Raw genomic sequence first — 25,744 nt, 5'->3', positions numbered from 1 at the left:
GCTAACACACACACACACACACACACACACACACACACACTATAGACTCCAATCCTGTTGCTGTATCACACATTGTATCCCTGCAGAACTTTATTATCCTGTCCTGTGTCCCAGCACATCTCCATCTTCTTAAGTAATTAGTTATTTTATTATAGAGCTCACATATTCTCTTACGTGCAGCAGGGGGTGGCGGTGCATCCGTGTGCATGTACCTGCGCACTGAATGTGTGTATATGTATGTGAAAGTGCTGCATGTGGGTGTGTGAGGGAATTACAGTTATGAGTTTCTCCCCTTGTTCTGCTCAGTTGACAAGTTAACTCATAAATCACCTCCTTCTCTTTTCCCCTCCATCCCTCCCTCCTTCCCTCCTCCTCAGTGTCGTTCTCAGGTCAGGTACTTGGATTAGATGCTTCAGATTAGTTTAAATAAACTAACGCAGCTGTTTGCAGAACAAATCCACAAACAGTTAAGAGATGAGGATTGTCTCTAACACAGAACACAAAACAAATGCAAATGTCACTACTTTTCCCATAGGCTGTTACAGTACTGTATTGCATTTATAGTGTTTGCATGATTTGGATATGGACCAATACTGTTAAAACAACTTAGACAGTATTCAAAACACTGAAGAGTGAATTCCAGAGCACTGTTGTGACATTTCTTCTTGGTATTCTGTCAGGATGTGTAAGTCTTCTCATGACGAAAAATTATCTTTTTTTTTATTTATGTTTCTAAGTCTTTGTTGTAATGGAGATGTAGATGGAGAAAGATTATTTAAAACAATGCTTTCTAGTGTTTTAGTGTACAATTAATAAGTCGACTTGTGACCCCTTCCTCTCAGGTCACTGCCTTAGTATGGACACGGGTGAGTTTTTTAACCAAAATAGAGAAGAAGAAAAACTGAGAGAAGCCTGAAAAAAAAAAACAGAATTGAGTGTATGAGACATATATATTTTTCTTTCTTGCGACCATTTGGAAATGTCCTGACCCCATGATGGGAGCCACTGATTTTGAGGAATTTTAAGGTGCAACTATCTATGAATAAGCTATACATAATGTTGTCAAAGAGACTGTGTTCTCTGTGCAGCCTTCAACAGGTACAAACACCTACATGCGTACACACAGTTGCATCCTGCCACATGTGCTCACTTGTCATCAAGTAGCATCGTTCTCATTGGTTTCCCCAAAGCTGCTCAGACCGATCAAAAGCTTCAAATAGCAACAGGTTTTAGACCCATAACACTCCACTACACCTCAAAACTGGCAACCAGGCTCATTCCCATGATCCTCTCTGTTTCTAAAGCTCCTCCTCCTATAGAAAAAAGGCTGTGCAGACATTACTGTGGGGTTAGCTATAGCACTGTGACAGACAAGACATAAACATTCATGCATGTTCACACATGCACAGACATGCACACAAGCACACACGCACACATGCAAGCACACACACAGACATTAGACAAGAGGCCTGTGTATTCAGTGACTAATATATATAAGTCTTTATTGGCAGGCAAAGAGTTCCTGAACTATCTCCAAATGCAGGCACAGACACACCCACTGACATCTACACGGTGAGTACACACAGGTCTGCTGATCCAGCTCCTAATAACATGAGGTGGATTAGTTGGATCCAGAGCCACATACGGAGGGAAACATAAGAAAACTGTGAAATTTAAAAGGAGCTTTAGAGTGAGAGCAGCCATGGGGTCACTTAATCCCCATTACTGCACACACATAAAATACAAGTATACACACACACACACACACACACACACACACTCCCTGTTGCTCCACTACCTAAGAGCCCAGTGTCCATTAAGAGAGCCATGAATCTACCACTAAAGCTGGTTTTACAGAGTGGAGCGACAGGCTGGATAACCACACACACACACACACACACACACACACACACACACACACACACACACACACACACACACACACACACTAACTGGAGAGGAGCTCAGTGTGTACGTGTGTTTAGTGTGTATGTGTGTGTCCATGACAACCAGGTGCCTCACAGAGTTACAGAGAGGAAATGTTGGCCACTTGAAAAACATACATGAACTCATTGGCAGGGCTCGCTTCGCAACGCTCACTGACTCCTAAACAGGATTTGCCAAAAGGCAAAATATAAACAGAGGGTGGGCGAGAAAGAGAGAGAAAACTTCTGAATACAAGAGACAAAGAAGAAGAAAACACAGAAATAAAGACAGAGAATAAGAATAAGACATCAGAGGGGCGTGTGTAGCTGTCACATACGACCTCTGTCACTCTCTTTATCTCTGTTCCTGCTTCCCTTCACACACATTCAGACATTCTTGGACTCAGTTAGCCAGTCATCCATCAATGCCAGAGAGAGGGGATGGCTTGAAGCCTGACTTTACCCAGAAACACCATGGCTGTCCTGTGCTGCCCACTCCACAAACACAACACTGGACAGAGCCTGTGTCCTTTAGCCTTTGGGCTTGGATCGAAATGTGTACGAATGACTGTGTTGCCCTGTGTGTGTGTGTGTGTGTGTGTGTGTGTGTGTGTGTGTGCACGTGTACAAGCTCTATTAGCAATACTCGCCTCGCATGTGTCTTTGGGAGGGTGTGCAAATGTATTTGCATGAAAATACATACGGTGTGTGTTTCTGTCAACATTGCACACAAATAAATACACAAACATAGTTAACAAAAAATAAATTAAAAAAATTAAATCACAGTTTCTCTCTCACACACACACACACACACACACACAGATGACCACAGTGTCACACAGAGCCAGTATTGCTGACAGGGCTTGCAGTGGGGACTGCTGCAAACACAGTGGTTGACCTAAATCCCCTCACACTACCCGTGTCATATCCTGTCTCTGCGCGTGTCACTTCCCCCCGCTGGCTCACAGCAGCCATCACTATGGGGATCCCTCTGCGTGCCCAGAAACGAGTAAAGGCAGATTCGAAGCAGTCGACATCCACAGTCAGCAAACACCACAGGAGTGGAAGTGAGGGAACATTTAAAGAAAAAACTGACTGGATTATATCTGTATTGAGAAATTAAAACAGTTTTGTTTTTTGTTTTTTTGCAGATTTACATGCTTGTGTTGACATATTAGCTCAAGTACTCGAAAACATTAGTAGATATACACAAGCATATCCATGTTAAGGGTAAAATCCATTATCAATAATTGTAAAACACAAAGCAACCAGCCAATCATTTTATCAATTTCACAGGCATCACTCAGGCTTCGTGATGTATTTTGGAACAATCCCTGATTCAGTTCAGTCTGTTAGTCTCATTGTTTTCTGCTTTGTCTACAAATCCTTTCCATAGAGCCATCACTTATCTTAATTGCATGAAATCAATGTCAGTCTTCTGCCTGTTAATTGTAGGGGTAGGTGTCCTATTTTTCCTAGATATTTAATTTTGGCACAAAACACTTGCTCCGTGTTCCTGCTGATTCACTTCACATCAGCGTTTGATCAACACTAGAAAACATCAGCGTGAGAACAACAACTGACTGATGGTGGCAAGTAAGACAGCGACCATGTGTGCTTCGACACAGACCTTGGCATTCATGTTCTGCCGCCTTTCATGTTTTGGACCCCCCCCCCCCCCCCCACCACCACCACCCGCCCACCCCCACTTTCCCTCACTTCTGTGCTACAAAAGGAGGTTGAAAAGCAGGGGAGAGGAGTGGGGAGAAAAGAGGAGGGAATAAAGAAGACAGAGAGAGGCGAATGAAGAGAAATGCAGGTTTGGCCTCGGGCAGCGTGCTGTGATGTAAGAGAAACAGAGAGTGAGAGGAAGAAGGGGGGGGGGGGCTCACAGAGTGTCTTTGCACATGGACACCTATATGTGTAAGCGCACCCACACGTCTACACACATTTCTGTTGACATAATACAGTAAAGACGGGGTCGTGTCTGCACAAGCTAAAGATTCCTGTAAAAGGCTATTGGTAGCAACACGCTTCAAACTCAGGGAGAAAATATTGTTTTTGACATGATTCTCACTTTTTAACTCAGTGTTGAAATCTGAGGGTGAGGTCATATCTAGTATATCTAGCGTCTGTTCATTTGTGTGTGCGCGAGTGTGTGTTTGTGTGTGTGGTATTTGCTGTAATGTCAGGGAGTTTCAGGCTGAAGCAACTTGACAGAGCTGCAGTGTCTGTAACAGGCTTTAGGGCATGGACTGAAACTGGGCCTGCTAATTCCAAAACGCAAGCGCGCACACACACACACACACACACACACACCTCAGAGGGCTTTCTGTGAACAAGTTCCAGCATCTCTCTCTCTCTCGCTCTCTCTCTTGTCAACATACTGAATAATACAACTCATCTCACCCTACCTGTTTGTCTATCACTCATATTATTCAAAGGAGAGATTTGACTCATTTCTCTGGGTTGTGGTAGCACCGAGCTCACCAAATCAAATGCTTACAGCTACCAACCTTTTCCAGATCGAATCAGAAGATCAGCATGACGCAAACAGTTTAGCCAGATTTTTTTAATTACATCAATTGGTGATAAAACCAGCACGCACAACTATGGCAAGTAGGTCAAAGTTGCATCAGGATTTTGGTCTGTAAAGGTCTGCAAGGGGAGTTTCCAGCAGACCTTTAGGGTAATCCTTTCACTGTTGTTTTCTCCTCCATGTGTTTAAAACCTGTCTCATCATCTGACCTGTCCTGCCTGTCTTCTTTTAAGCTTTCTCACAGCATTCCCAGAACAGTGCAGTTATCATAACTGCCAAAAAACAATGGGCGAACCTGGAAAATAAGTGATTAACTACAATTATCCTTTAATTTGGATTCTGTTTGCTTTGTTAGCATTTACACTGGAAGTACCAAATGATCCAACTATGGGAATTTGTTACTAAAAATAAAAATAACAGGAAGTGTTCCTTCTCCGTCCTTGTTTCCATATTCTTTTTTCTCCCACCTCATTTCTCTTTCCTCCCCCAGTCACTCTCTCTCCTTCCCTTCCCTCACCTCTCCCTCTCCTCTGCTTGTCCTTTCAGAAAACCCGATAAGAGATGTATATGTACGTGCCACACTGCTCTTTCCTAAGTAGCCTCAACGTCCATCCACTCTGCCCTCTTAAATACTACCTCTCTCTCTTCCTCTCTCCCTCGCTGTTTCCCCGTCCATGCTTTTAAGACGTTCGTAAAAGGAGGTCTTATTGACAAAACAATCGTTCGGCGAGGCTTAAACACTGCCTTTAAAGGGGCATTATTAAATTGCAGGCAGGAAGGGGAGGGGCAGCCAACAAGGGAAACCTGATGACCCTGCCATCGATTTTTACATCACCGGAGCGTTAGGAGAACTTAGCACAGAGATACTGACTGTAGCCAGAGAAAGAGGAAGAAAGACCTTTTATATGTCACGCTTTGCTGCCGGCCGTATTAAGAGTGGTTTACATTTGTGAGCAGGTGAAGGGACACTCAAGGACACTCTGATACTATGGCTGTTGATAGACCTAATGTGGGACAAACTGGTAACTTTTATGATCTGATTACTGCTTCATTTCTCTCTTTATTGATCCATATATATCCTATATTTATATCACCTGTGGTGGAAAAATCTATTATGGTGTTGTCTCATGTACAAATGTGAATATTTGTCACAAATTACTGTGAAGCATCATCCTAAGCTTTGGGCTAGCTCTCTGCTATAGGTAAGATTTGTTTGCTGTTAAGGTGTAGAAAAGTATGGCATATTTTACTATAATAACTTACTGCAGTGTCAACAGTCCCCAGTATTTAGGGTAACAAACGTACTTACACACGCTCTGTCACTGGCACACCTTCATATCAAAGGCTACTCTGGGTCTGCTCCTGTATTACCTGTGTGTCTGCATCAGGAAAGTTCAAGACAATCCTAATCCTCCTCCATCCTAACAATCCTCTCAGAACTTCCTCTGGCTTTCAGTCCCAAACGCCCATACGGACACTAGAAAAATGGGTTTTTGTGTGTTGTGCAACTGCAGCATGGACTACGCTGCAGAGGGATTTGAAGCTCAATGAATTAATCTCAATAAAAACTTTTGAAAGAGAGATTTTCAATGGGACTTTCCTGGTTAAATAAAAGTTAAATAAATGATGAAACTTTGTAAAGGGTTCTTTAATTAGATGTTTAAGGTAACATAGTCGTACTGAAAATACATGCCTGTAAGATTTGTTTGATTTCAAGCAGAAACAAAAATTGTCTCTCACTATCTTTCCAAGGCTTTTTCACCTCTTGTTTGTGAAAAGTAAAACACAGATTTTTCTTTGCGCATTTAACTTATTAGGCTTTTACAGAATACTTGTATGTATATGTTGAATGAACACATGAACATACACTGAACTGAAAACATTTGATGAATACATGGTGAAATGTTCAACGGTTGTGTGCACACCTCACGTGTAAACAGTGTGTGACTTTGCATTAATGTACAAACATATACTGTACAGACAACTATGTTGGGATGAGCTGAGTATTTGCGTTTGGGTGTGTACAGTATTGTGTGTACATCCTCAATATATGAATCAGCTTTGCAAATGTGAACATGTATTACCACACTCACACACACACAGACACAGACACACACACACACTTTCTTCATTCAAATTGAGATTCCCTGGTGCAGAGTATTTCTGCCAATAATTCATGAGTGATCTGCGCCCCTTGCCGGCCTTTAGCATTTTTATTTAATCTGCTGAGCCCTACCGCGTGCTCGCTCATCAATAATACACACCGACATGTGTGTTAACACATCTATGGTGTGTGTGAGTGCGTGAGAGAGAGAGAGAGAGAGAGAGTTGTTATTATATATGTGAAAGAAAGCATATTGCACATGTGAATAAAGAGATTGTATCTGTGTGTGTGTGTGTGTGTGTGTGTTTGTGAGAGGAAGAGGACAGCAGAGTGTGTTCATAATGTCCCATACTGTGACATGTGACAGGATTGCACTGTGCGTTTCATTTGTCAGTTGTACATGTTTTTCATCGTGAGGTCGTCTCCTGTTGGGACAACAAACATGGATGACCCGCGGTTCATCTGCGGCCATTCAATGTGAATTCAATTCAGTTCTGATGGTCTGCGTATGACCGTGTAACACACTCCCAGTAAGTGTTTTATGCTTTCTGAAGTCCTCTTTGGCTTGATTTCACAGCTGTAGACCTGATTCGGTGCAAGTGAACGCATGAGAAAATGTGTGTGTGTGTGTGTTATATATGTGTGTGTGTGTGTGTGTGTGTGTGTGTGAGAGAGAGAGAGAGAGACTCAGAGAATTTAGACATGCACACATTTGTGTATGTGTGTGTGAGCGAGTGTGTGTTCTTCAACAGCACTGACAAACAGAATCACAGCTAGGGAAATTGACTTCAACAAATCAGTGGGTCAGGAGGTAACATCACCGGGGGTTGCTATGGAGACACCCAATGACGGGGCTTCCCAATCAGCACAACAACACGCCTGCGAAATGGCAGTTCCCCTAACGTAACCTCTCTCTCTCTGTCTCTCTCTCCTTCTCTCTCTCTGTGATTGTCTCTTTTTCTCCCTCTGTCTTCTCCATCGTCTCTCCTCTTTCTCCTCTACCTCCATCTCTCCTCCTCTGCTTCACTTCATTCTCCCTTTTTGTCCATTTCTTTGTCTTTATCTCTCCGTCAACCCATCTTTTCACTTTATTGTTTTACCTCTCAATCAGCCTTCCATGCTACAATGTACTGCTCGCTCAAACAACCATGCATGGAAATATGCCTGTGGACAAGCGCACACACAAACACACACACACACACACTTGTATACAACGAAATGTGAGGGGGCAGCGGGATCCCAGCATGCAGGGTTTAACAGCTAATACCCCTTAGATTAACCACCCCCGGTTCCTCTCTCTCTCTCTCTCTCTCTCTCTCTCTCTCTCACACACACACACACACACACACACACTTACACACAACATCTTCCACCAACCAAGATTAACCTCCCACGATTTACACAGTGTGTCTTGGTCTTGCACAAATACACACACACACACACCTTCAGGGTGTGTTGCTATCCCCCTACCAATAAAAATAACAAACAGAATGAGAGCACACAGTCAGCCTTAAGTGACCAAGCTACTGTTCATGTGACTGTCTGTCTGACTCACACACACACACACACACACACACACATGCAAAGCACACACACACACAAACACACACAGCTTGGCTTTATCTCAGCTGTAAGAATTGATCCCCCATAGATTTCAGAGAGGTCACGTGATTTGATAACCTCGACAGGATTCCCTCTGGTCAGGAGGCCTTTTACTGCCTCTGTGTGTGTGTGTGTGTGTTTGTGTGTGTGTGTGTGTGCGCGCTCATTGTTTTTGGCCCGGTATAAAATGAATTCTCCATAGACTGATACACCATACCCTAATCTAACGTCTGTCTGTCTCTGAGGTCTCAGATTGAACAATGGCTGGGAATAATGTTAACATCATTAGACTGCTGGTAATGGGGATTTATCGTGTCTCATCTCTTTCTCTCCCTCTTTCCTTATCTTTCTCTCTTTCTCTTCATCTCTTTTTCACTCTGCCTGGCTCTTTAACTCTCTCTCTCCTGCTGCTGCTCTTTGCCTTTCTGCAGTCTCCACTTTCATGCTCGTACGTACCAACTGACTGATACTCTCAAGGATTATTTTAAGGGCCGCTCAGATCAAACACCCTCTGCCTGGGCCCTGCCTCAGTAGCCCAGACTCCAGCCCATTTAATTAGACATGGCTAATAACACTAAGCATGTGCTGATAGCCATCTCTCTGATAAGACTAGCCGCACAAGGACATAGGGCCCCCTTCTACCTTTTACAGTGCTACCTAAGGTTAAAACGGCTAGTTAGCAACCTTATTTTATGGCCCTGGCCAGTCACGCTTGTGCCCAATTAACAGGCAAGTTGGCACTTACAGAACATTAATTTGCAAAGGCAGGTTAGCAACCAGGCTAAGCGCATCTAAGCTAGGCTCCTTGCTAACAAGGACAACTTCACATGTTACATGCATTATGAAAGAAATACTAAATGATAATGTGTAAAAGGATATATGGTCAGTCGCCAACCAATAAAAAGACTTTCAACAGTAATGATCAGAGAGAATAAGCAGCTGCTGCTATAATGTAATGAGAAAAAGTAACTGCATCTTTTTTGTTTTTTAATTCAAGTTTAAAGTGGAAGTCACTCAACTGCATGACTAACAATGTCAGCAAAATGAACTTTTAGTTAGTTTTTACAACAAGAGAGTAAATGGTGAGCGAGATGTTCACCTTTTGATTAAAACAAATGTGAAGCGTGCTACAAAAACCTACAATCCCCAAAATAAGCCCGCCAAAGTAAAATCCTATAATTAGTCTCAGAGCTACCACTTTCCCAGTAATCATTCTTGCATAACCTGTGCATGTTGGATGTTTTTATTGGATGTTTTCAGAATGTAGTTGGACTCTTAATTAACATGGATGCTCATGTTTGGGCTGAGTTAGGCTGTTGGTCTGGAAAATCACTCCAGGCCATATCTCTTTAGATGGATTGATCTAGATGAGGATGATTCGGTAAGTGGTGTGTGTGTGTGTTTCTGCGTGTGTGTGTGTGTGTGGGATGAAAATAGGGGTGGAGTGGAGGCATTAATTCCAATCATTAAGAACTGGGATAGCCTGGGGGGTCAAATCCCTGAAATCGACTACATGTAAACTCTGAAATGACTTACCAGTTGTTCACTTGTAGGATGGTGAGGCCTGTGTCTTGCGCCAGCTGTTTCTTCTGTTCTTCTGACGGGTAGGGATGCTGCAGGAGAGACAGAGGATAGACACACGTGAGAAAAGGCTGACCACAAAATGTTTAATGAAGCTTTTTGTTAAAAAAAAAAAGAGGTCTGATGTGCCTTTTAGTAGAGAGAAAGATGTTGCAGGGCACAGACACACACACGAAACCATACTGCGTAATGAGAGGTAGAAAATAAGATGTGTGCTCATGCTCACTGGTGCGTAGGTGTCAGTATGTGACTGTGTCTGCCTATCTGTATGTATACTGTAAGTATGTGTGAGTGCGTGCACGTTAACGCGCCTCTCTCCCCCCAATCATTAATGGAATATGAAATCTTGTAATTAATGGCAGCCAAAAAGGCAAGCCAATTAGAAAGTTAAGTGAAGTGGAGAACCAGCTCTGGTAATTAGGCAGCCTCTTACACAAATATATTCGCGTCGACGGCCCCCCTTTCACCCCGCTGCATATGTAATCAGTGAGCTGGGAATATGTGATGTTAACCCGATGGAATACAGACAAGAGAATGTAAAATCTCTTGTCTTTATTGCTGCTGCTTGCTTTTATCCTTATTGCAGTTGGTGCAATAACATGACTCTGTTAAGTTTGCCACTTTGCTGGAATCATTTCTCCAGGCACAGGTTGTAAGAAACCTTAAGAACAGAAAGCCAGGGTTTCATTATTTTGAAAGGACCACCAGCTTAATATAGAAACAAGAGTTTCACTAAATCGCAGACCGTCATGTCAGCAAGTAATATCATCTAATTTTGTCTTTTAAAACTTAAATATCTGCCACTGGGAGGGTAGAACTGTGTTACACTTCTCCAATATAAATCTATTAAAACGTTCTCATCTCCACTGTCAACATTTTTTTAAATCAAGCCTTGTCACCGTGATATTAGAGGCTGTCACTTTCTCAGGAATTTGTTCAAGATTATTTTTATTTACTCATAAATATGACACATGAATACATGATAAACAAGAGTTCAGTTGTTGGAAAGACAAGTCAAACTGAGCCAGTGTTTAAATATAAACTACTGACTCCATCGCCTCCTCGAGCAGCCAGCTGAGAACAGTTAAAGTCCAGCCACCTGTTTAAATATATAGAATGAATAAATTGGATAAATGTGAACTTGGGAAGTGTGTTGATTTATATTAGAGAGGGGAGGGGGGGGGGGTCACAGATGCATGGAGCTTTCTTCATGGAGGACAATGTGCTGTTCATGACTGAGACAAGACATGGACTGTGCTGAAAACCATAGGCAGGCCATAAAAAAGGAGAAGAGGAAGGAGGAGCAGAGGAGCAAGGGAGAGAATAGATTGTTGAAGGGATATCACCAACTGGGAAACTATGGATATTTCAAAATGCTATGTATACATTTAGGAAAGGAAGAAGAGATACATAAATAGATTTGAAGATCAAGACGATCTTGATGATCACGATCATTTTGCCAACCTGCGGTGTGAGTTATAGCCACTGATTTCTGTCATATTACAGTCAAATAAAATAAAAGGTTTGCTAATTCTCCACATTTGTGCTCTATTGTTTCAAACGCTAAATGAAAAAAGGAAAAAAGTCACATTTTACTTAAGTTTTGATGGAGCAGCAGCCATTGACAGAAGTCTAAACCAGTGATTCCATCGATAGCGAAAATCCTCCGTCTTAAAACTTGCAAATCCTCATCAACATCTGTCGTTTGAATGATAAAGACAGGCCATACGCGGCAGGACCCTGACATTTATTCAGTTATCATCGCATGTTATGGTGAGCAACAGTAGGTGCCACACATATGGCTTCTGTATTAGAAGTCTACAAAGAACACACACACACACACTAAATAGTCAATCAGACGTGCAAAATCAGTGCGGCGCCAGTGTTTTCATTTTTTCATTACAGTTTTTTCGGCGCATAATGAGCAGGATTGTGTTTAATGCTGGGACAACCCAGCAGAGAGAGAGAGAGTAGACAGATTTTTTTTTCCCAGCCCTCCCTTGTCCATGTGATTGGTTGTGGGGAATGGGAACACAAGGAGGCTAATTTCACGCGCTAAGTTATAATTGCATTGTTGCCTCTGGCCAAATGTGTGTCCACTTCTCCTTTACAACCATTTTTGTGTGTCTGTACGTGTGTATGTGCATGCACACATGTCTGCCCATGCATATACTGTGTGTGTGTGCGTGCGTGCGTGCGTGTGTGTGTGTTTTCCATACAGCAGACTGATCAGATAATATCAGAATTAAAACAACTGCAGCAAATCTGGGGCGCCACTTGCCTCCCTGAGTGTGTTGAAAGTGAGAAAACATTCTTTAGGGCTTTTGTCATGTGATGTGTTGACGCACTGAGTACTTTACATACAGACAGCGCACACACACACACACACACACACACACACACACACATACACTGCTGTCATATTACAGCTAATCATGTGAATAACATGTCTTTTAAGTCTTTCTGATCAACAACAAACAAAGTTGATGGAACATGAAAACATCAATGTGTCCATTCTACGTGTTGTAGATCTGTGGGAGCAGGAGCGTCTGCCTCGTGATATATGGGGGCTGCGGCCATGCCAGGGGCCACAGTACAGCACAAATACACCCTGTTTGAATGCTTCCGTCCCTCTAGCTCCTCAGCACACGCACACACAGACGGGCAGATGTACACAACAAGCCACACACTCACACACAAAAATCTCAATCTTAGACAGCTGGGAGAAAAATGTGCTTGCTGCCATGAGTGTGTTCTCTTCAACACACATCCTGCCTGAGGTGAAATGCAACCAAGTATATTTACTCAAGTGCAGAGCTTAAGTGCAGTTTTGAGGTTCTTATATTTATATTACTCATTACAGAGTGAGCTATCCAACAGTATATAATGTTGTCATACTTAAACACCAACTACATGAATGCATCTGTAATAACTTCACCATATAAAATGAAGTAATTTAACACTTACTGGGACCATTCTGCTGCAGCATGACTCCTCTAACTTTGATTGCTTGTAATAGAGTGTTTTACATTGTGGTATTCCTATTTTTACCTAAGTAAAGGATTTGAAAACGTCCTCCACCACTGCATCCTCCTCCTAATACAGCCTTTAAAGTGATAGCTACATACACCAGAGTCTTCATGTAATAGAGGAGTTGCCAGGAAGAGCTGCCCGAAACATCAAAACTGTTTTTGTCCTCCTTTTTTTTTTTCTAAACCGCCAAATTAGCTCCTATCTGTCAAAACACTGTGATTTAGTTTCTCGCTTAGCAGCAAGTCGCCCAGTTTTAATATTGTCTGTGAGTGATTCTGGTCTCTTTTAACGGCCTTTGGCTGTGGTTCAGCGGGTTGAGAGAGAGAGAGGGAGCAAGAGACAGAAAGACCTTTAGTGAGAAAAGCAATAACATGTTCTTTAAAAGAGCAGATGGAAAGTTTCTGCGCATCCTTCCCTCCCTTCCCTCTTCCCTCCGCCTATCTTAATGATATGTCTTCTCCAAATATACAACTCCTTTCATGAGAATTTCCACCCTGCTCGCCGCTGAGCATGTGGGTGCCAGGAGGGGTGTGTGTTTTCACTTCTCTCTCCTCTGTGTGTCTTATCAATCCCAGTGTGTGTGCGTATGCATGCGTGGGTGTGTGCATGCATGTCTGTTGCGTGTGTCCATTGGAGTCAAAGATTTTGCTTGTGTGCGCCTGTATTAGCAAGTTAATCTGTGCACGGACATGAGAGTGTGTGTTTATGTGTGCGCGTGCGTTTGTTCTCGTTTGAGCCACTGAGCTTGCTGGGCCTACAAGTGAGTTCAGCCGTGCATGGTCATATGTGTGTGTGTGTGCGTGCGTGTGTGTGTGTGTCTGAATAACAGAGCATCAGTAACATCCCCTCCCTGTCTGACCGTCTTCCTCTCTGACCCCCTCAGACAAGAACAAGAGAGGGACAGATAGACGGAGAGAAGAAGGAAAGAGAGGACGAGGGACGGAGGAGGCAGGGGAGGGGACATGGAAATGGATATCTGGAGCCCCAAGGGTTTAACAAAGAGATAAGAGCATAAATATTCTGCAAGACCCCTCTTTACTCCCCCTGTCCCATGCCTAACCCAGAGGAAAACTATTCTAGGCAAGGTGTAGAAAAAATGTCAACCGTTCCAGTTTCCATTATGAATTAAAGATGCTACAAAAACAACAGTAGCCACATTACGGTTGTGTATATTTAACACTCACTATATTTACTGCATATAGAAATATAGTCAATAAATTTCCAACAGTTTGAAAGTTACCTGGCTCTAGCCTAGGTGTGCGTTTCCTCATTTTTCATTTATGTTTGAGAAACATGGAGACACAGTGGCTTCCAGTTTTCTATTTGCTTGGAGCCATGCACAAGGTCACTTTAAGAGGAGACCTTTGACCTTTACAGGACAAACTAAACCCAGCAAAATCTTAATCTCGTCTGCAGGAGCAACAACTTGCTGGAACTTTTACAGACTTAAAAAAGAATGAACTTCTTAAAGGTCGCAGCTGCTTAATTCTTATTTTTGCACCTTGTAAACCACATAAAGCCTCACCTTAGCCTCTCAGTAGCATAACAGGCAGGGGGAAGAAAAACAAAACAAAGAACAAGTCTGAGTCACTCTTTTGTCGGGGCTGCTCCACTTCACCATGAGGGGAAGGCTATTTCAGAAATGTCTTTTATCTTGTTGCTGTTCTCCCTTCTCTTCATCTCGCCTCCTCAGCAAAACCAGTTCTATGTTCTATTCTCTCTCTCTCTCTCTCTCTCTCTCTCTCTCTCTCTCTCTCTCTCTCTCTCTCTCTCTCTCTCTCTCTCTCTCTCTCTCTCTCTCTCTCTCTCTCCTCCCTGCTCCAAATATTGTTTACATTTAATTTGGCTTTGGCTCAAAAATAAGGATTGAACATATTCATCCTTTAATAATGATGGAAACACAGACAAAATAATGATTTTATAATTTTTTCTGTTCTAGCTTCTGAATACTGACAAGTGAAAAAGTGTAAATATTTAAATCTATATATTTTAAAATATTTTAAGCCCATATATCACTGTTACATCTCCATCTTAATGTGTGTGACTTCATCCTTATTAACCAATTCACTGCAGCCGGAGTCCTCAGTCCTGCTCCTTCCTCAGCCATTAGTGTTACAGTGTTATCATTGCATATATTTCTATTTAAGGCTGCGCTTCCCAAGCCTCTGTGCGTCCCATTAAAAAGGCTTGACATGCCACATTAGCTTTATAAAACTGCTACCATGAAACAGGATGGAGGGAGGAATAAGAGAGAGGAAGATCATATGTTGTCACAGTCATGTGATGTCCTTCAAAAAGAGACCATGACACTGCACAATCTGTGGACAACAGGCATGGGTCAGTGGTGTTTTGAGTTAGCTCGCTTTACCAGCAGATGGTTGGGGTTAGGCACAAGGACGCCAGAAAATGCAATGAATTATGGCAAACGACTGGTGAATGTGCAACACTTTGCTACAGTGTACTTATTAGTAAGATAACATTTGGTTGTTTCTTTTCCCTGCACACTTAGAAAGGAATTAACTGTCCCGACACTGTAAATCTCAAAAACCCAAAAGTTACAGCAAACACCATTATAGCCACATTTTTCATGGTTATTGACTTGCATGTGCTTGTTGAGGTAAAAGTGAGCAGCCTTGGCTTAGCCAGGTCTGTTCCCCTCACTGTTCCCAGGTCAAATCTCTGTGGAAACTGAGCTGCCCATCAGGAATGCCTGACGGCTAATCCGGGGGCCTTTTTGGCTAGAAGGGCATCAGAGTATCATACCAAACTGTTTTCTTACACACACACACACACACACACACACGAGCACACAGTTTACTGGAAATGTGGTGTTGCTCCTGCCAGAAGTGTATGAGATTACCTTAAATATTTGGGGAGGCAAGCACATTGTTATGCTAACAACAAATGGCCAGAACCCCGAGCATGAGCAGACTTTGAAACGAGCGTTCCAAACTGTAAGCCTGTTGTATCTCATACAGCGAGCTTCCAATTTCCCAAATTTCTTGCTCATTCAGTGGAAGTTTCATCCTCCGTGTGTGTGCTCACACCGCGCTGTGAGAGCTACGCCATTTCAAATTCCTTTCTGTGTAGGTGGCATCGACTGACATCCCTTTGACTTCATTAGGGAGCAGGGACCCGGCAACAAAGCTGGTGCTGGGAGAAAGGGGGGATTAAAGAAAAAAAGAAAAGGGAGTGAGGGCGAACAAAACAACAACAGAAAAAAACAAAGCTCCCCTAACCTAATTTCCTCTGATTCGGGCTGCTCCAATGCAAAATAACAAAACAGAGCAAAAACGGATCTTTTGAGAGACTCAAAATGAACCATTTACAGGATGAGAGCTTCAGAGTGTCCTCTGCACAAAATAAACGCCACCTGTCTTAGTGCTGTAGAGCACAAAAAAGCAGAAAAGTATGTATTTTATGGCACTGGACTATGGTAAACCAACTCAAAGCTTGTAGCATGAATAATTCACCTCTGCTCTTTTTTTAAAGCCCTAATATTCGCACCAAAAGTGGCAAAGAAACCCCCTTTCAGACTGTTTGTGCCATCAAATCTCTCCATCTCTTCTGGAAATAAAGAATATGGAGAAAAAACAGATGTTCTTGGGCTTTTTATTCATTAATGAGCATTTTCCCTCTCAAAAAAACAGCTTTTGTTGATTTAGGGAAATCTCGCAGCGCTCTCGCCTATGGGAATGAGATAAATCTAGTTAGCTGGTGAGGCAAAGGGTGAAAAGTATGTCATTAAAGCTCTAGTACAAACTGGATTAGACAATGTACAGCATTAACAGCTTCTCCACTATGATAATTGATGATTAGCATCATTCACCGCTTTTCTAAAACTCTACGGGCACATAACATAATGCAGGGCAGCAGTAGCTGTAGCTGCTGTGCTACAGGGTGTGAACAATGATCCGTGTGCTTTACAGTTGGGTGGGTCTCTAGTCTATGTGTACACTGAAGCTTATAGCATGTATGCACATGACCGAGTCTCAAGTCGTAACAAAGTGCTGTATTGTAGTGTTTGGCGCAGAATGAGAGGGGTAAGATTTGTTGATACTGAGGAAAAACGTCTCATATTGTGCGGTGACTGTACTCTCCGGTTGCTTTCACTAAGAGCAAGGGCGTGCTTCATTAGTCCTCCCTATTCCAGCTCAGGGGAGGCTAAATTTATTAAGGGGGCCGGATGTTGCACAACACCTGCTGCTGTGCTTCCCTCTGTGCAATAAAGGGAAGGGGGTGCAGCACGATAGCTAGTGGTAGTGGTAAGCGCTGCTCGTTGGACTGAGGCTGATGAGCTGGGGCTAATTCAGGGGGTGATTATGTAGTTTGCTGGACCACTAAACCTCTTTAAGCCCATAATTACCGCCTATTTGAGCGAGGGGAGGCACTCCAAAGCAATCGGTGCTTGCACCAAGCGGCGCAGTGAACGGCAGCCACAGCTGGAGGTGGGCTGCCTCAGGGCTGCCTGGGATGGAGGGGGTGTGTAAATGGGGAGTAGGAGTGATCCACAAAGCCTCATCCCAGTCAGGTACCACAGAAAGTGGAGAGAAAACAGCGGGATGCACCTCAGAGCGCCAGTGTGCCATCTTCAAGCTACAGTGCTTGGAGCTAGCACTCTAGCAGTGATCTCTAAACCTAAAAACAAATGTTCTCTTGTTACACACAGCTACAATACACACAGCTCGCTACACAGAGCTGCAGAGAAACAATGTGCAATTACGGCAGAGTTCAAAGCAACAAAACAAAAACTATTAAACAAACAAGTAGACTTCCTAACCTTTGGACTGAGTTGCACCTTTAAGTGAGCGAGGAGGGGGTTGGCTGTGCCATTGTGGTGAGAAACTTTTTATAGACTCAGTGTCCATGACACACAAGAGGGAATCAGATTCTCAGATTGCACTTCGACCATGGGGGAATCCATTTCATTTCACCTGACTTTCAAGGAAATTTGACTTTACGTAATGCCACTGAAATCTGATCTCTCAGAGGAAGCAATTTGGGGACCACAGAACATTCTAATAACCCTGGTGATATTATTATGTTATTATCATAATTACCCTTTTGCTCCCGACGTTTTAATTAGAAACTCACCGTTGGCCCCTTGGGGGGTGAAAAGAACCTGGGTTGGGGAATGCTGAAACTAGGTAAAGGTATTTCACAATTGCTCCCTTATGCTCTTTGGAGCGGCGAGTGTAAGAGGGAAGGAGGACGCAGCCGACGCTACTGAAAGACGAAGCTTTCTCACCCTGCCTCCCTCCTCTGTCTGACATCTCTGTCATTCAGGGTACACCTACACCCCTCCCTCCTTTCTCTCATCCCTCCATCTCCCAATGTTTCTCACCCATCTCCGCCCCCTCCATCCCTCTGTTCTATATTTAGCATTTTGCTTAACTATCTCACGCTGCCTCCTTTTCTCCCCCCTTTCTTCCATCTCCACTTAGCTCCTCTCTTTATCCTTAGCTCTCATCTTTTCTCTCAATTTTAATATCCTTGTTTCTTTTCCCTCCATCTCCCTCCTTTGCTTTCTCTCTCTCTCTCTCTCTCTCTCTGCTCATCTTCAGCAGCAGAGGGGCTTCTCCATCAGTGCACCGCTTTTACAAATCAATGACTTAATCTGTCGTAACAAACAAGTGAGCAGCACCCTCAGCCGTGTTCACTTCCCCCTACCATCACTAACACTACAACAGCACGCCTCAGAGAGACTGGAAGCGGGGCACAGAGAGGAAAGCTGACAAATATGCAATGTGAAATACATATATAGCACAGAGAGCGTGTCGGAGGACAGCGAAATGGGAAAAAAGGGAAGGACAAGAGGATAGGAGGAATAAATACCTTTGAAAGAAGGGGAGTTAAAGTTAAAAAAAAAAAAGACAGGATAGTAAAAAGTGAGAAAAATGAAACTGTGTGTGTTGGTGTGGGTTTTCCCACCACATCTCCTCAGCCCTCAGCTCTGTCCAACTCCTCTACCATGAGTTATTTCCTGTCTGCATTCACCACCTGGTTCACTAGCTATGATTTCTCTCACTCCACTGGACGCACACACACAGACACACACACAAGTATACACACCACAGACAAACACACCTGCATACTCGTGTGTGTGTGTGTGTGTGTGTGTGTGTGTCACAGATGCACTTACAACACACACCTGACCGTCCCCTTCCAAAGGGGTACATCGGGTCAGCTGGCCAAGTGTAAACACACCACCAGCCTATGGCCATACCTTCCATCCCACCTGCCTTTAGTGGATCATGAGCCTCACAGTGTTTAATGCTCAAAACTTCAACCATAAGAAAATAAGACAAGTCAGTGTAAATGGTGAGTTATGGGTAGATATCGCCAGATCTCATCTACAGCTCTCTCCCCAGTGTCTTTGAAACAGCACAAGTGCAACAATATAGCTATGATATCATGGTTCAAAGCCATTAAAATGTAAGGCAACACAGCTGTACATTATAGAAAAATGGAATGAGAGAGGGAGTCATGGAAGAAAGGAGGAGAAGTCAGAGAGGCAGAAGGCATGCATAAAAGATCGGAAGCCCTTTTTCCAAAAGAAGTGTTTTGTCTGAGAGAGAGAGAGAGACAGAGAGGCAGAGTGTAGGGGAAAGAGAGAGAGTTCACGCATGGGAGAGAATACAAGTGGGAGGAACTGAATTGATAAATTAGTTCAGCCAACGCGCAAACTGATTACCACGACGGCAAAGCCACAGGATCCATCGAGCACACACATGGAATGAGGCGCGCGCACACACACACACACACACACTCACTCACACACTCACACACTCACACACTCACAGCACTTACAAAAGAGACATAAAGCTGACACATACAAATAATAGTGCGGCTGCATATGCAATCACAGACAGATGCACGCATACATATACACACACACACACACACACACACACACCAAATGTATCTAGGGCAGGCTGCTGCAGTTGCTGTAAGTAAAAGGTATTGAGCTGCTGACTCCAGCCAGAAAAGATCCCACAATCCTCTGGATCACCAAACACAGCCTAATGGATAATGGCTAACAGCTAGCGCTAATGTGATTTCACACTTAGCAGAGTTAATATATCACTGGCTGAACAAAATCATGCTACACGCAGCTATGCTAAACTCTGTTTCTTGAAAGGTGGGGAACATTTTGCTGCCAAAGCCCCATTGAAGGATTGTTAAACAAAAAAAGGAAGTATTTTGGAGGTTATGTGTTTGCTTATAGTGAGAATGAGAGACTAGCGTAGCTAATCTCAAAGCGTTCCATCAAGCTAACCACAGACTTATGACAATATTTTTCCCTGACTCTTCCACACATCAACTTGCCACTCACTCTCCAATAAATACCACAGTGATGGTGGGGAACTCCACACCCCACCCAGCCACTGACGTCGCTACTAAGAGTCTATGTTAGTGTGTGTGTGTGTGTGTGTGTGTGTTTACATCCTAGTGTGTTTGTGTGTGTCTGAGGGCTGAGAGTGAGCCTCTTCTTCGGATTTGCAAATCATCGTAAACTGATTAGTGGGTACCAAACCAAGAGTGATTTCGCACATCTGAGTTAATGGGCCTTTGTCCCACTCTGAAGGCACACATATTCACATGCGCGCGCGCGCGCGCGCACACACACACACACACACACACACACACACACACACACACACACACACACACACACACACACACACACACACGTATCACACACAGCTGATAATGAAAAATAGAACTGGTGTGAAACACAGCTTCAGCATGAAGCCATCAATCTTTCTGACGTACAACAATGAAACCACACACTGAACTGTTTCATAGTTTCCCAACTATGAAATTATATGAGGGGCTGCGGAGAGGGAGAGGAGGATGACAAAGAGAAAAGAAGAGATGGTCGACGGTGACGATGGTGACAAGGTGACTGAGAAATCAAGATTAATATGAAATATTCCCTCACCTTTATGTTTAATCAAGACTTTAATAACCACTGAGGTGTTACTCAGCCTAAATGAGATTTTCTAAACAAAATTTTCTCTCCAGGCTGGAAATGTTTAAGAGTAATTTGTTTAAAAAAAATTGTCAAAAAAGAAACTACAGCTCTGTGTGTGTGCGCGTGCGTGTATTCTTGACAGCCATATTAGATCTCTGATGACTGCTGATCCCCTCCAGTGCTACTGACCGACCTTGAGGGTCTGTAAAGTTCTCACATTCTCAAGGAAACACATCGACCCACCCCTCGGTGAAGGCCAGATCAACACACACACAAGCTTGCATGCTTGCTTTCGGTCTAGCTCTACGGCAGCCATTTTGGAAAAGTTCAAAGGTGACATGAATTAAAAGTTAACTGCCCTTGAGGGCTTTTAAATAGAGGAGTAAAATGATACAAGAGGAGGAGAGGAGAAAGTGGGAGAATAAGCTGAAATAAGGGGTTGTCAGTAATGTAAGGAGACTTAATAAAAGACCTGACCTGGACGTATATATAAATATAAAGTATATATATAGTAAATTTTGTAAAGTAAAGAACACACAAGCTGAGTGGACAGTTTTCTCCTTTGGTATGAAATCTTTACTTCACCTCCAAGCCAGCTGTGGTATACACGATATAACATCTGTATTTTGACTCTTCTGTGACTGATGGGCGTTTAGACTCTGAACTGACCTAATGTCATAAAACCCAACCAGCTGAAATGTCAAACAAGTTACAAGAATTATTTCCTATTCGCATGTAACCAACAACCAATGCAACATTCATCCACACAGAGCTTTGAATGGAAATGTTCCAGTACTCAATATTAGAATTGGATATTTATTTTAAAAAATATATATATTTAAAAGTTATTTCTGAAAGTATGCAGTGTTTTTCTAAAATCAGACTCTTGGCAGGATGGAAACGCCTCTGAAACTGTCACTGAACACCATGGAAACCCAAAGGTATGAAATGCATTAAGGTGGGGTGGCTGCTCCTAAACCACATCCTTACAGAGGTCAGGGAAACACTCTACGGATTTCAAATGAATAAAATAAACAACAAAGGCAAACAGGAGGTTTGTTTTTCTAGACAACAATAGTCACAATAGGAAGAATGAATCAACCAACATCTGTCTGCAAACTGTTACACATCTTCCAAAATGTCTACATCTGCCATGGGTCAGTCTTTGTACCCACCTACTGTATCCCACTATCATCTTTTCAGCCATCCATCACTCCATCCATCAATCATGAAACAGATGGCCTTTGAGGAGCCCATGTCAGGACTGATGGCTTCCCCCTGCCCTGGCCATACCATTACCCCTCCCACCACCAACACCCCCAGAACCCTGCATAGCACACACTCACACATACAGACACACCTCCTGCCCCCTTCACCTCCACCAGATGGACCAGTCTTACTATCTACTATCTACTCCCACGCACCAGCTACCCTCCTGGAAAAGATGGGTCATTGGCCTATCAGCTTTTAATACACACACTAAAAAAAAAAAAAAAACATGCATGCACCTTATGAAATGGTTGCAAAGAGCAAGAGTGTGAGTAGCAAGTATGTGTGTCTGTGAGGGTCAGTTCACAAAGAGAAGCCCCCAAAGAGAGCTGTCTGCCTTTGGTCCCTGGGGCCTGTCAAGGGGGATAATTGATGATGTTTTCATTACAAGGTGTGGGGTAATGTGGGGGTTGGAGCACAGTATGAGTGTGTGTGCGTGTGTGTGTGGTGGGGGAGTGGGCAGGTTGACTCAGCTGCCTCCTCTTTGACACCAACCACTCCTGCGATTGGTACGGACAAGTCATTGCTTCCAAATGCCCTCATACAAACACGCACACACATTTACACAAACACTACCCTCACAAACAGATACAGGCGCACACAAACACACAGCCTAAAGCCAATTCCATTCCTAGAGATAAAGTATCTGAAACCAAATAAAAATGCTAAGAATAAGACTAACTTGTTCTCTTGTTTTCTTCTGCCGCTCTGTCTCGTCACAGTGTCACGCAAAGCCTTTGGCAGATCTGTCCGTCTGTCTGTCGTTTCTTAAGGCCTCTTTGAAATCCTAATGCTGTGGCGCCTAAGATTCTGACTGCCACTTAGATTGAATTAAGACCTAATCGGAGACACCAGGCCACATAGACCGCTATATTATTTACAGTATCAAGATGGACATCGTGCCTTTGTTGTCGCTTATGAATAAATTAATGAAAACACTTAAAAAGTCAGCTGATGTTCTCCTTTTTAAGCTCCCTTCCTGATGTCTTTTCAAAGCCATTAACGAGGCATCCCGGCAGCTCGGAAGGTCAATTGAAATTATTTTTCATGAGAAACTTAATTTGTGCAGTGGATAACTAAGACAAACAAGTCTAACAGCAATCACAGGACAGCTGTACTCATAAACATGAAAAAAAAAAAAAAATGCATGTAAAGTCTCTGTGTTCTGGATTCAATTCAAGCATTGTACCGTTGTCGCCTTTTATGTCATCTCCTGTCTCTTCCCTGTTTTCTTCTTATCGTTAAAACTGAGTAATAAAGGCAGAAATGGCCTGAAGGAAGCATGGAAGACAGGACCAATGGGATAACACCCCTCCAGGCCTGCGTCACCGTGGTGGGTTAAGGTTGCCGCGGGTGACCAGGGTGCTGACATGTCCAGGCTCCAGCAATAAACAGCCGAAGACTAATGGCATCTGAGGCAATGTCGAACTCTGACCTCGGGCGAACTTTTTTCCCTCACTTCTGTTGTTTCGATAAGGCTTCACAGGAAGTTCAGGAACTGATAAGTCTTTACTTCACATTGAGCTGCACTAACAATGTGAAATTTCATATTGATAAATATCAATAAATACTCTATTTGCAAATGATAAAGCACAACAGTGCTTTGCTCCGGCCGCAGAGATCACTTTACTCAGCCGGTGAAATGATTCCTGTAGTATATCTGCTACCAGTGTTGTTTTTTTTCTGTCACAGCAGCAATAATTTGTTACAAAAACCACAATAAACTGAATCCATCACAGTCACCCTCCTCCAACCTATAGAAAACTATTTGCCAAACTGGCTTGCCAATAAAGCTGAGTGTCCTCTGTACTGTGTTCTCCTGTTCGGTTTCATCCCAACCCAAACCATTATGACACGATGGAAAATATCTTGTCTTTAATGATTAGTGCACGTATCCATCTGTCCATCCATATATCACCTCCTTTCACCCCTCAACCCCACCCCCCACCCAGTCTAGATTCCTCCACCACCCAGGGCCCACAACAGTGAGGCTCCTGGCTCCTCTGCCAGCGCAGAAATGAATTATATCACTTTTCACACCTGTTTCTGCTCAAAAACCCCGCTGCACACTGCTGTGGGGGGGAACAGCTCTCCCCCAGCTCAGCTACATCTGCGTACGGCGAGCGGTTAAATTAGACTCTAATTGTATTAACGGGGGATTATGCCTTCCAGTTGGATTTTTTATACTCTCTCTCTCTGTGCATTTTACACGTTTTTTGTGGAAAAAGGAGGAGGGGGGGGGCAGCTCATTGAGGGTTTGTGGGTTGGCTTCTTTTATGAGCTGCGATCACGGCTGCCCCTCGTTACACTGAGTCTGTGTACAAATAGGAGGGGAGGAGAGCCAGAATGAGAGAGTGTTAGTGATAATGTGTATGAGAGTGTGTGTCCCAGTCTGCCAGGCTAATATACCGATGCTAACGCTGTGAATGCTAAATCCCCCTGCCCTTCTTTTCCACACACACACACACACACACACACACACACACACACACACACACACACACCTACTTCAGTTTAGCAAGGCAGCAATCTAAACGGGGATACGGTCGGTGTGTGTAGCAGGGAGGCGGGGGTGAATTCCATCTAATTACTCTATCACATAATTTCACAAATTGCCTTTTCATAGGGGAGTGGAGAGCAGAGCACAGGGCGCGTTGGGGATTTGAGGCCTGAGCTTTCATTTACTACTCATTTCTTGTTAAATTAAACAAGAAAATACCATTTGTGAGGAGAGGAGGGTGCAGTGGGGGGTGGGTGGATTCCAACTGCACAAAAGGAGGGATGCAGGAAAAAGAGATTGGGTACCAGCTATTTCTTCATCTCAAAGCTTGTCTCTTTGATAGTAACACAAAGCAAAGAGGTAGCTCAGCCTGTTATGTAATCAGTTCAGAGCTGCTTCTTCAACTTCAATTATTTTATAAACATATGTTAATAATGTAGTTGTTTCCATGAAACAAATTCACTTAAGATCCAATATCTACAGTTATAAAGGTGAGTTTGTCATTTTGAGAAAAGCCTTTTTGCTGATTTCTCCCATCAAACATCCCATTCATTTAATCAGTAAAACTAAGTGACTGCTTGTTGTCACAACATATGGTTAATTAAGAATGTCAGTGGAAAACAAACATCAAAATGAGATGAGGACACAAGTGGAGAAGCCCCCCGCCTCCTTTATTTTGGTTCCCCACCAAGTTTACAGCTGCATGTCAAGCTGGCAGCGAGCTGCGCGGCGCGGCCATTCGTGACGAGCGGTAAACGCTAATGTTTTGTAGTTGCTCCAAGTCAGAGCAGCCAAGTTCTTCCGATGAACTTGTCCCACAAGCGCTGTCGACAACATATGAGCTCATTGGGCGTGTTGGAGAGAACTCAGTGAGCTGCGACTGTCGTCATTGTCACAAATTCAATACCACTGCTCTGTCTGTCACTCTACCCATCACACAACAGATACAGGCACAGTAGAAAAGCTATTCTACCCATTCTTCCCAATTCCCATTTCTTAACTTGTTGTACACACTTGTTTTACACTGCCACCCTTCACATGGGAATATTCATCACAGCCAAAGCACTGTGGGTTCAGCTCTTTGGCACTGATAATACCAGTAACCTAGGATGGTGCAACTTTTTCAGCTGTTGGTGTTCATGCTTGTAACAAACATGGCATAAACATAAACATCCCTCCTTCCTATTTCCTGCTAGAATAAGACATTTCAAAT

The 25,744-nt window shown here is 43.3% G+C and overlaps 1 protein-coding gene across 4 annotated transcripts in view; it reads right to left on the bottom strand.

Annotated features, from left to right (window-relative positions):
- The window catches only part of LOC139622610 (homeobox protein Meis1), a 203,937-nt gene that overhangs the window by 14,836 nt on the left and 163,357 nt on the right, over positions 1–25,744 (bottom strand). For all 4 annotated transcript variants that reach the window (XM_071480009.1, XM_071480008.1, XM_071480007.1 and 1 more), the window contains one exon: positions 9,707–9,783. In XM_071480009.1, the coding sequence (XP_071336110.1) occupies positions 9,707–9,783 (77 nt within the window). The remainder of the gene's footprint in view (positions 1–9,706; positions 9,784–25,744) is intronic.

This window comes from Trachinotus anak, unplaced genomic scaffold (genome assembly GCF_046630095.1).
Source record: "Trachinotus anak isolate AG129_WGS33_773 ecotype Australia unplaced genomic scaffold, CSIRO_AGI_Tana_v1 ptg000007l, whole genome shotgun sequence".
In the NCBI taxonomy this organism is placed as follows: domain Eukaryota; kingdom Metazoa; phylum Chordata; class Actinopteri; order Carangiformes; family Carangidae; genus Trachinotus; species Trachinotus anak.
The sequence above is the reverse complement of the archived record's forward strand: the minus strand, read 5'-3'. Positions and strand labels throughout refer to the sequence as shown.